This window comes from Narcine bancroftii, chromosome 4, assembly GCF_036971445.1.
Source record: "Narcine bancroftii isolate sNarBan1 chromosome 4, sNarBan1.hap1, whole genome shotgun sequence".
NCBI classification, from domain to species: domain Eukaryota; kingdom Metazoa; phylum Chordata; class Chondrichthyes; order Torpediniformes; family Narcinidae; genus Narcine; species Narcine bancroftii.
The window spans coordinates 134,944,870-134,957,670 of NC_091472.1; the positions used below are offsets into that span (position 1 = coordinate 134,944,870).

The following is a 12,801-nucleotide window of genomic DNA, read 5'->3' on the forward strand; positions in this document are numbered from 1 at the left end:
CTATAGTACCATAATCTGTCACAGTTAATTCCCCACTATTAACATCCAATCAACTTGCCCCAGAGGTGTTAATCGGCCATTATATAGATGATATCTCCTGCAATGCATTAAAAAGGTTTGGAGAGGAATCAAGTAAATAGATCAAACACAGGTTTCAGAGTTAAGCAGGATTTTAAATCTGTCATGATTTAAAAAGCCTTTCTTTAAAATAAACCTTATCTTGTTAATCTCCTCCCTCAGGGCATGGGTCTGGGCAGTTAACTTTGGTTCAGTGCCCTAGCCAGAATATCCTGTTTATTGGAATACCATCGGACTCTAGCCAAAGAGATATACCCAAGATCAAAATTTTGAGTAATTTTGTATGTACCAAATTTCCATGCTAGCTTTAAACTGAGCTTGCTCTTTTATTGCCACTATTACCTAGTATATTCCCATGCTAGCTTTTAATTGTGCATTTGCATTCTTTCATTGCTGCTATTACCAGTACATTCCCACACTTCCTTTAAATTATGCACGTTCCTTCATGTGCAGATAACAGTATCAGACTATATAGCTTTGATCTAGACTTAATCAGTATAATCAGCTTTGCGATCTAGAGTGCCAGTTATTTTCACAATGCAAGGAGCCAAATGCAAATTTTACATTGTTAATTTCAAGATGAAAGTTGTTACCAGAGCAGAATAAACTGACAACAGAGCAGCAGCACAAGGGTTCAAGGTTGGCGAATTATCCATTCACAAATGGAGGAAAGAGAAAGATGAGCTTGAGAGGATGAATCCACGAAAACATGCATGTCGTGGCCCGAAAGCTAAATGGCACCAGTTAGAATCTGACTTGAAAGAGTGGGTTCTTAGTTGAAGAGAATTAAATCAGGCTGTATCTACAGTCATGATTCAGATGTAAGTAAGACTATTGGGTGAAAGAGACATCCTGCAATTCAAGGCAGGGTTCCCACGGACACCAAAGTTTATGAAGTGAAACAGATTGTCGGTAAGAACTAGAACAACTTCCAGAAGATTAGGAAGAAAGAAAAATCTGATTTTTGCAACTTTGACACAAATTTAAAATCACACCTGAGGACGTCATTAACATGGATAAAGTCCCGATGCCCTTTGACATCCCCGCCACAAGAACTGGCTGCTTCTGGAACAAAAACTGGAGATGAAAGATTGTGCTTTACTATAATCTTTGGCTACAATGCAAGTGGCGCTAAATTGAAGCCAATTATCATATTTAAGGGTAACATTGCCGTGAAAAAAAATGCCCAATACTGAGGTTGTTCACTGTAATAAGAAATGTTGGATGGACTCCAATGTTATGAAACTGTGGGTGGAAAGGTGTTACAGGCCTAGACCAGGCAGTTATTTCTTCCAAAGATATCTTTACTCTTATTTGATTCCATGGCAGCTCACAAAGAGCATTCAGCAAAAAAAGGACTATAAATTCTGTTGGGGTCCACATTACAGTAATTCCAGGTGGGTTGACATGTAAACTGCAGCCATTTGATATTTCCGTTAATCATCCATTCAATAAGTTCATCAGATCAGAATGGGAGGGGGGTGGTGGTGGGGGTGGGGGTGGGGGGGAATCTTCTCGACCTGTAGATTTCTTTGCAAAAACGCCGCTTGTTGGTTCCATCCCGACTGATGATTTGAAGCGGCAGCGTGGTGACAAAACTGTTCAAAAGATTTGCTCCGATGAGGAATCAACCCGCAGAGGATGTCGATGTTTGTGCCGTTCGGGGCAACAACAGGTCCGCACTGTTGATTTCCTTGGACCGCAGAAACAGTTGCAGCTATTGGTAGTAAACGCCAGGTCGTGTGTGTATGTGGGGGTGGGGGTGTATGTGTATGGGTGTGGATGTGTGTTGGGGGGTGTATGTGAGGGTTTGTGTGTATGTGTGTGGGGGTGTATGTGGGGGTTTGTGTGTGTGTGGGTGTGTATGTGTGTGGGGGGTGTGTGTGGGTGTGTATGTGTGTGGGTGTGTATGTGTGTGGGGGGGGGTGTGTGGGTGTGTATGTGTGTGGGGGGTGTGTGGGTGTGTATGTGTGTGGGGGTGTGTGTGTGGGTATATATGTTTGTGGGGGTTGGTGTGTGTGGGGGGTGTGTGTGTATGTGGGTGTTTGTGTGTATACATATATACATATACATATACATATATGTGTATATATACGTATATGTGTGTGTGTGTGTGTGTGTGTGTGTGTGTGTGTGTGTGTGTGTGTGTATATATATGCATTTCATCCTGTTGGTTGATCTTCGGACTGGCCCTTAAATTTTACAGAAGTAGGAACTGGTTAGGAATCAGCGTGACTCAATTGAGGCGGGGGGGGGGTGGGGGGGAGGAGAAGTTAGCCTGAATATACTTAACTAATCTGTAGGCTTGGAATTCATTTTCAGTCCAGTGTGTTGCGGCTGGAGCTGAGTCTGTCCCTATCAACCTTACTTTTGAAGGGACGAACTTCATATTCAGTGAACGATAATGAATGAATCGTTCTAGATGTTGATAAATATGCTTTTTAAGTTTTGATTTTTAGTTAGAGAATTACAGTGGTTTCCAAAGGTTTCAAGAGACGGCATCATTCATTCTCAGGAAATCCAGGGCTTTTGTGCTGAAATTTCTAATTACGGAATGATGTCAGCCAGCATCCAACCTGCTGCATTTGTAGTGTAAAGTAAACTCAAAGGGACCACATTGAACAGTGTTGGAAAAGTAAGTCAAATTAGACTTGTCGAATGCTTCCACAAGAAACATAGTTTGCAGCAAACCAGAATAATGTCACGACAGAAATGATTTGTAACTTTATTTTTGTGCGTGTTGGGGGGAGGGGGGCCACTTGTTCACACCCAGACAAAAACCTTCATATACCATATTTTCTTTGAGGTTCTGATTCGTACCTTTCTTGTTACATTCTCATGTTGGCTTCTGATCTTTAATATTGAGTTTCATTTGGGAAGTCCATCATTTTGGGTTGCAGTTGAGACTAACCTTTTTATAAACATGATTTTAGCAGGGGATTGAAGAATAGTTAAAAATAGAATATTTGATTGATCTGCTCCCTCAATCAGTTATAGAACATTCCACTTTTTCTGAAATTAGAAGAAAGACGGAGAATGATTTGATTAATCTGTTTACAATAATACATGAGGAGCAGGAATCTTTTATTCTCTTGAGATCGGAAGAGTATTCTGTTATTTTTAAACTGCATCTTTAATTTGGGTGTTTTCTAATTCCAAACGAAGGTCAAAAATGCCCCAATTATTTGTGCTGTTAGTGCCTTTTTCATATTATTATTGGAAAAAATGTCACATTTGAATGAAAGGTACATGATATTAAAACAAGTAATATAAAAAAAAAGATCAGAATGGGAGGAATGGATGCAGAATGCCACTCATGAGTTCACCGCAGCCTGATGGCTGAAAAGAGTAACCTATAGTGAAGTTTGCAAATGAGTTCCCAGAGGCTGGGATAGGATTACACCAGAAACTATCTGGAGTGGATTCAGAAAAGCTGGTATAGTATAATACTGATGATGGTGATTCCATCACTGATGACGAAAGCAATAACAGCGATGAGATACCAGTATTGACTGCAGTAACAGAAGAACAGTTGCAGGCTGTCCTAAAGTATTTTAACAAAGAATTTTACAATCCAACTTTGAAGGATTCAAAGGGGGTTACCAATGATGAAGAAGACTAATTGCTCTATGTTTTATTGTCTTTAATATGTTGTCCAGCTTTTGAACTTGTTAGTTAAGATGTTATATGGTTATTTTAAATTAAAAAAAAAACTAATTTACTTTAGAAGCAGAGACTGGTCAATTAAGTTCACTTTTTTATTCAACGTGTCCAAATATTTTCGCATAATGCGTAGGGGGTAGAACCTGGTTTGTAAAATACGCACGTAACGCGCACATTATATATGCACAAAAATACGGTAATAATTTGCTTGCAACAAGAAGTGGGGGTGATTTTGCCTGGATCCTCAGCAGTTAAAATCTGAAGTAATTAAGGTGAAAAATTGCCTGAGGCTTTTCTTAGACAATTACAAATTTCATATGAAATAACTCTAACACGTGTATACACTGTTCCAAGCCATATACAGGGAATAGATATTTCAGCACTGACTAGACTTCCAAAAAGATTTTACCATTCTAGAATGTCTAAAAACCTTACATGACAGTGACTGTAATGTCCCAGCAAGCAGGCAGTGATTACGACTCATTAATTGAATCACTTTTTCCAAGTTCTTTTTAAAATATTTTTATTAATTTTAATAAAGAACTTATACAGCCAAAAATGGTACCATTCAATAAAATAATTTGGGCAGTTACACAAACTAAATAAGATATTCCCTATATCACTAACATACATACCAGTAAATTTTAAATCATATCCATAATTCATATTCTAAATAGTATATACTGTTTTTTTAAAAAAAATCCTCTAATAATATATAAAAAAGCAGAAAGAAGAAAATAGTAGAGAGAAAAACTCAAACCCTTACCTAACTGCATTGCCAGATGCTATATATATATATATATATATATATATAACTGGTATTGAAAAAAAACGAAGGTTAAAAAAAAATACAAGGGACGTTGAAAAGATACAAGTCAAACAATTTAATTGCATTGTAGTAAAATTAGAAAGTAAAATATTGAGTCATAAATGACCCTCATAACTTCTGGAATCTTATATCTGAATTATTAATTGAATAACAAATGTTTTCCATGTTCAAACAGGACATGATGTCACACAACCACTGATCATGAGTAGGTGGAGCAGCATCCTTCCATTTAAGCAGTCGCATGACTTGCCAAAAGAGAGGCAAAATAAATGGCGCGACTCTGAACCAGAGATAAAGAAGAGTCATTCTCTGCTGTTTTGATGAAAAGGGCTACCAAAGGATTTTGTGTTAAACCTCTCTCCAGTATTTTTCTAGACTAGGACAAGTCTACTTTTGCCAAGTTAAAAGTGTTTTTTAAAAACACTGCTGGAATTTGCAGAATGAAAATTGGATCAGGACAAAATATAGAATTCAAAAATACTAAAGGTCCACAGTATTTATTTTGGACTTCAGAATACTGTGCACAGTTTTAGCCTCCATTCTACATTAAAAATAATAAAGTATTGATCAAGAAAGCAAAAAAAAAGTATGTTAGTAAAAGTAAAATGTTGCAGCTGTCAAAAGGAAGATTGAAAATGTTGGGATATTCTTCTTTGAAAAATAGTTGTCCCGAATATGATCTAATAGAGGTCTTTAAAATAACAAGTGGACAAATGAGACCAAGAAAGAATGGTTCCAATTTTAAGAGAGTTCAAAGCCTCGGACCACAAATACATGATGGTTATGAAAAATAAATGGGAAACAAAAGATAAATTGTTTCACTGAAAGACCAGCTGTATTGTGGGGTTTTACAATGGTTAAAAAGCTTAGATACATTCTAAAACAAATTAGACATTTATAGGAGAGAAAGCAGGATATGTTGGAAAGTTAGATTGATGGAGGTGGACTTGGATGGGACTCTTGTGGAGCATAAACACAACATAGACCAATGGGTGAGAATTATGTATTCTATGTTATACAAAGCATTTTACAATTCAGTTCAATGTACCTTAGCCTCCAGTGTACCCAAACGGTCTGTCAGCTGGGAAATTTTACTGCAGTTCAAGCAATCTATAAAATATAAGAATTTAAAATTAGAATTTCAAGGAATTTTTTTGGTAATATTAAAGGATTCAACAAAGTGGGTAATGCTAAAGAAATAAGATGCACATTGTGAATTAGAGCATAATAATAAGTCTTGAGTTATCCTTTTTTCTTGTTAAATTTCATGTCAAAACATGTAAATGATGCAACTATAAATAAAATCATAACTTATCTTGTGATAAGTGTGAAAAAAGTACATTATTTTAGATCATAACAGTTTCTGCTAACTCAACACAGGAAGGAACCAACCCATTTAGGTCTCATCTGTATAACTTCAGTTTTACTTACCAAATAAGTCAATGGAGAAATATAGTTTTAATTAAGAGTTTTTTGACTACAGAACATCTTCACAGATGGACCTCTTAAAGCGAACTCCTGAATGGATTTCTCCCACTCCCATGACTTCTCAGTCATCGTATTAGCCAATTATACCAAACAGGACCTTGGAATGCATGTTTCAATTATCGTACCATAATCAACAGAAATGGGGAAGTTCAATATTTCCTTTGTGAATTCCAAGCACTGTGCTGTTTTGTACGTGTGCTGTGTGTGGAGGAAATGTGGCTTTCCTGCCTGTCTGGATGTGTGTATTGCAAGTGGTCATGCGTTCTCCCTGTCTGAAACTTATCCGACAGTCACATCACCTCTCAATCAAGGTTGGACGCTGGTCACCCATTAGTGCACACCTTGATGCTGGCTAATTTAAATCACCTAGGGTCATTATTGGCTAGAATCACAGATTAGCACCATATATAACACCAACGCACAGCACATTCTTTCTCTCTGCCTCCTGGTCCAAAGCCTACGACAGGTCACTATTGTGGACATCGCTGGAAGTGTCACTGGCAAGGTGTGCACTACACTGAAGCTGAGATGTAGTATTGCGATAGATCAATTCTTGCAGAGAACCACACCCCTGTTGTTACAAGGAACTGAGGGTGTGTAATATTTGTAGTGTGTGTACTCAAGTGTATGTGTGTGTCGAGTATATGTTCACTATTGTCAAAGTCCAGCCTAGGTATATTGTTGCTTAAGTGCAATAGTAATCAAGTACCAATTAACTTTCTCCTGTTTGTCTCCCGCATGCTAATTAAAATTATGTGTGATTGTAACATTTGTGTCCAGACTCGTCTCTCTGTGAACCCACCGAACCTGAAACTCTTCCCCACACAACATGTATAGCCGAAAAATTAGGCTATATTCATCTTTGAATTTGCAGTAAAGAAGGAGAGAATTCAGATATCAAGATCAGCAACAAATATCAACAGCAGACATTGGGTTCTACACCTATTTCCATGATCATGGAAAGCCAAACTTACCTAAACTCCCTGCACCTTAATCACTGAGAAAGTGTTCTGAAGAATTATAAATGGTACCCCATCATGTGCTTAACTTTTATATTATTGAGTCCAATTAAAGTTATTTACTTCAATCTATCAGTCATTTTACTTTATCCACCCTTTGAAGAATGAGCATTAGCAATTTTGTTTTAGTCAGAATGGCAGACCCTTTGAAATTTTAGTAACTTCAAAAATAACAAATATATAATAGATTTTTAGTGCAGGGTAGCCAAGAGGAATATTCTTGGTAACCTGCCAGAAGACAGAAAGTAAAAGAACATTGAGGAGCTCTAAACACTCAAAGCATCCACTGGACGCAGCTTCATTCCATTTTTTCGGGTGGGTGCAAAAAGGAGAACAGTCAGCCACCAGTTCAACCTCTTTACAAGGTCTGAAAGGCTGGCACCAGCATTGTTTTTGCCCTGGATACATGACTCTGAATAGTCAAAAGAATATATGTTCAGTTGAAATGACAATGGAGCTGTCAACTGCCAATCCTGTTAGTGTAAACATTCCAGCAACTTTTGGCATTGCATTTGCTCAGTTAAACATGGAAATCCAAAAGCTGCTGACAGCAATTTCCTGCTCCTCCACAGGGTGCCTAACTTCCAGATCTCACAGTGCAGAATCAATCATTTGACGCAACAATCATATCTTGTTGCACTACCATCTCATTCTTAAATCCATCAAAGAATGCTAAGCCATGCTGGATGAAGTATAATTGAGATTTTAATGGGTTTTTACCTCCACTGATGAGCAAGGTCTCTGGATCTGAAAAACAATTTTTGTGTGTGGAGCTCAATTCACTATAGCAGAGCAGCAGTGGTCTTGGGGTCAGAGTTGACTGAAAGGCACAGGATCAGAGCAGCAGCTGAATAGGGCACTGAGTGCTTGGAGAGGATCTCTGGTAGACCAATGTTCAGAGGCATATCAGTGCCAGGGGTCCAGCAGCATAGCAGTAGAGTGGTAATAGACTGGGATTCACCCCCATATTCTATGTCTCAGCTAATTAAAGGCAAGGAACCTTTTTAACCATTTACTGACCTGCCTTGCTGTCTTTAAAGAATCCGTGGAAGAGATAGGGTTGGGGGGGGGGGGCGTTATATGGAATAAAATATTATGTATTGGTTTATATTTTGATTGTATAATTTATTATAATTTATAAATAAAATTTTCCCCCAAAAAAAGAAAAAATATTAATTCAGGAACCTAAAATAATCAAAGAAATTTCAAAAGTGGGATACTTTATTTGATTAAGATGAGTGAAGTGATTATAAAGGGCTGCAGTATTTGATTTCCAAAGAATTTTTAATAGACTTCAGAATGTGGTCAATGCATATTGAGTCAGGGGATGAGTTGTGGAATAACCATATAACCACTTCCAGCACAGAAATGGCCAGTTCGGCCCTACTAGTCCATGCCGTAACGAATCCCCACCCTCCTCGTCCCACTGACCAGCACCCGGTCCATACCCCTCCAGTCCTCTCCTCTCCATGTAACTATCCAGTCTTTCCTTAAATGTAACCAATGAATAGATGGCCAGCTGGCTGTAGGACAAAAAGCAGATGAGTGCAATAGATGACAATTTGATGGAAGACATTTGTGTTGATTTTGAACTTGCAATCAGAAACACAAAGTTCTGACATCAAATGGGAAACCTGGAGGACGGCAGCAAATTATAAGACGTTAATCGACATGAAAAATTAGCAGATAAAACTTTATCCCAGATAAAACTGAGATGCTACAAGTTATTAAGAAAATGCTCACATATTATTTAGAAGGCAAGAATCTATAGCTATTCCCCGCCTTACAACTGTGTTCCGTTCTGACCGACTGGTCAGATCTCAAAATGGATGTAAATTGGAAGTATGTGAGCATGGCACGTAGAAGTCCTGGTCTTCATACTTGCTGAACCTTTCACTGCTTCCTGTATTATTTCTTTGTCCTTTAAAATTGTGGAGACCGTCTTCTTGGTGAGCTTACCAAATGGCAACTGAGAGATGGTCACTATCGTCCGCATGCGCAGATATTATATATAATTTTTAAAAACATTTTGGTCATATGTATTTGGACACAAGTGACATGGGTCATAAGTTGGGGACTACCTGTACATGGGAGTGAGAAGCAAAGGGACCCAGGAGAAGAAATGCAGAAAGCACTCACAAGCTGAAACAAAAACACACCAATGCATCTGCAGAGCCTTGATTAAATAGCCCTTGGAGAACTGCACATGTTCTGGTTGCTTTGGAATACTATATACAATTTGGATAAAGAGACAATTGAGAGGTTGATCGATGGTTTCTCTATAGAGATGCAAGAGTGATTGCTGTCCAGAGACACAGGAGCAGCAGCAATCATCAAGGATCCATAGCATTCAGCACATGCTCTGTTCTCACTGCAACCATCAGGAAAGAGATTTAGGTGTCACAAGACTCGCACCACCAGGTTCAGGAACATCTGCTATCCCTCCATTATCAGACTCTTCAACAACAATCTCAGTCAAAGACTCATTTAAGAACTCTTAATTTTGCACTTTATTGAGGTTTTTCTTCTCTCTCTGAATTGCATAGTCAGCTTGCTTAAATTTCTTTGTTTACATGTGTACATAGCTTCTTCAGTACAATTTTTTTGCATTCACCTACAGGAAAAAGAATGTGATGTCATGTATGTACTCTGACAATAAATCTGAACTTTGAAGAGAGGTCGCTCGATATATTAACAATGATGATATCTGAACAAAAGTGAACAATCGCTCTTGATCCCAGCCATGGGAACTGAATTTTAATCCAATAATTATTATAAATACATGATGACAATCCACCATGAAAATAAAACCGTAAATTGAAAAAAACATATCAATAATATTAGTGTTGGAAATTTGTGGAAAATCCAAAATCTTAGACTGAACAAAATGTCTAATTTGTAAATATTTAAAAAAAGTGTCTATTGGAAAGATTAAATTTAGCTGATAATTGTTCAAAAAAGGCAAAATGATCTCAAAATAAAGAGATCATTATAACTTTGAATACCTTTTCTATGCCATTCCTTGAAACCTGCGTCCAACAAAGATGGTTGAAAAAGATAGTTATCTATAATGGGACTAACCAGTGAAAAACCATTAATTCTGAAGAATTTCCTAAACTGAGCCCAAATTCTCAACCTATTTCTCATTAAAATGGATTATGTGTTAATTTGAAAAAAGGAAACTGGTTAAAAAAATTTCTAAAATTGCCAACATAGAAGTTTTTTGGAGAACTGTAATTCCTTTTCTACCCAAAAGTGGCGATTCACTGACTTATCCAAATGTAATAATAAAAGTAAGTTATGTACCTTAATTGTCCAATACTACACTCTAAAATATGGAAGTGATAATTATCCATTTAATGTGGTATTTTGAAGAGGGGCTTTACTTATACATGGTTTTTACCCCTGCCATGTATAAGTAGAAATAGCCAAATCCAGCATTGGGAATGAGATTTGAACTTAACATTCTCAGATGAAGATTGGTCTCTACTCTCAGCTTGATTAATGATTCCTCATTTTGTGCAAGGCATTGCTTAATACAATTTAAGGTGGTACATAGAATACACATGTCCAATCTTAAATTATTTTGTTTTTATGCAGAAATGTGAGAAATGTAAAATTTTTGAAACTTCTCTGATCCAAATGTTTTGGGAGTGCCCAAATTTAGAGAGATTCTGGAAAGGCATTGTCCAAACTTTATCAATGACTCTTAAGATGAATTTGGAACCTTGCTTTGTTTTCTTTTCTCATGATCCAGCTAATCCTACATCGGCGTCTCAGGAAAAAGTTTTTGCGTTTACCATGTTTATAGCCTGACAAGCAATTTTATTGAAATCGAAAGATGATTGATCCCCTACTCATACATAGTGGATATATGATGTAATATCCTATTTATGTTTAGAGAAAATTAGATACAATATTAAAGATAGGAAATTTCAATTTATGAAGTTATGGGGCCCATTCTTTTATAAATGAAAGAATTAGGAATTATTTTATATTCCGGATATTCTTTGCCTGTTCTCCAGGGGTCACCAGTGGTTTCACATTATTGATTTTTAAAAATTAATTAGAGGGAGGGGAGGATAGATTAGATTTAGTTTTCATTTTTAGCTTTTTCTTTGTTTTATGTACATTATTTCAACAAATGGGTTTAACATGGTTCCATAGATCATTTCAATTAAATGTTTTTGAGGTATAAGGAATTATTGATGTAGTTTTATCTACTTTTTTTGTGTGTGCTTACTTGCATACAAATGATTATGCAATTGTCAATTCTATATTTATGCATCGCCAGTTGCTCTATAGTGAACAAGACCAGAAGGAGTCCTCAAGGTCGTCCATGCAAGCGCTATAAAGGTACTGTGAAGGAAAACCTACGCTACTGTGGCATTGTGCCAGTAGAACTAGAACCTGCAGCTGCTGACAGGTCCCGTTGATGAGCTCTGTGTGATGAAGTCTAAACCAGTTTCGAAGATAGGAGCTGCCAAAAACTGGTGGAGAGCAGAGCAGCAGCCATGGTTATTACAACGGACTTTCAGTGCCCCCATTGTACTAGATTTTGAGCTTCCACACTGGGACTGCAAAGTCACCTTGGTGGCCACAGATGAACTGCACAACAATATGTCTTCCTCAAACTGAATGACGACCAGTATTTATGCTTATATATTGAACTCAATAAAAATATTTTAAAAAGAAAAAGAAAATGGTGAACAAGCTGGTCCTCTTGTGAAACTATGAAGTCAGAGGGCATTAACATTGTGAAAGGTTTTGATGAGTAAATACAAACAGCTTCTACTCCATCAGATGAACAAAAGTAGAGGCCTTCAACCTATTAAAGTCACCAAGGAATCAAAAGAGAATGAAGGGGAAACCGTTGGATCTGTTGAGGCATTTAAGGGTTCTTAAGGAGGGGATACGAGGGAGAAGGGACTAATATTTCCATTGATGGAAAGGAGTATACGAGCCAGCTTGGATGGCAAGGACTGCTCTGGCTGAATGGAATGCTGCTACGCTGAATGTTCTACATAATTGACTTGTTACTTATCTGACCATTGTGCCAGGAAGCAGTGTTAAATCACTTAACCTTCACAAACTGATGCAATATTAAAAGTTCCTAATTGGTTTTGTTACAAGTTAACTTAGATTTATCACCCAAAACCAAGCCAAGTTGCTACAGGCCAAGCAAAGCCAAGCCCACTCCCTCTCTTGGCAGAAATGAAGTGCAATCAAATGATAATCAAATGTTGTGCATGAATGTGTGCTTTTCTATGTAAATTAACTGACCCATAAGGGACGTATGTATGTCTTTTAACATTAAATATAGTCTCAAAAATTACTCTGATTTCTAACTTTATCATAAGCTTTTGAAATAAAAACCATGCATTCTGGACCATTCCCTGGCATTAAATTTTAAGAACCCATATTTAGCAGTATTCTGAAAATATGAACAAATTTGCAAATATGAAGTTGCATTGCTGACGAGCATGTCTCATCCACACCCCTTGGGTCTGTGTCACATTCTACACAAGTTCTCAGGGCTCATTACTTTTGTTTTTGGGCAGCTATTCTGGATGGACCTGCCTTCACTCTAGTTTTGTGGGTTCTGAATTGGCTCATGGGGTGAATGTAGGAACTTCAGACTCTTCCATTGATGGGGAAGAAGATGGCTGACAGGTGACATGTGAGGTGGTGTACTCTTTCTGTCACTTGCTCAGGGATCCAGTG

General features: G+C 37.5%; 1 protein-coding gene across 4 annotated transcripts in view; it reads right to left on the bottom strand.

Moving 5' to 3' along the window:
* The window catches only part of emid1 (EMI domain containing 1), a 383,223-nt gene that overhangs the window by 131,402 nt on the left and 239,020 nt on the right, over nt 1-12,801 (bottom strand). For all 4 annotated transcript variants that reach the window (XM_069932905.1, XM_069932904.1, XM_069932907.1 and 1 more), the window contains exon 5: nt 5,619-5,680. In XM_069932905.1, the coding sequence (XP_069789006.1) occupies nt 5,619-5,680 (62 nt within the window). The remainder of the gene's footprint in view (nt 1-5,618; nt 5,681-12,801) is intronic.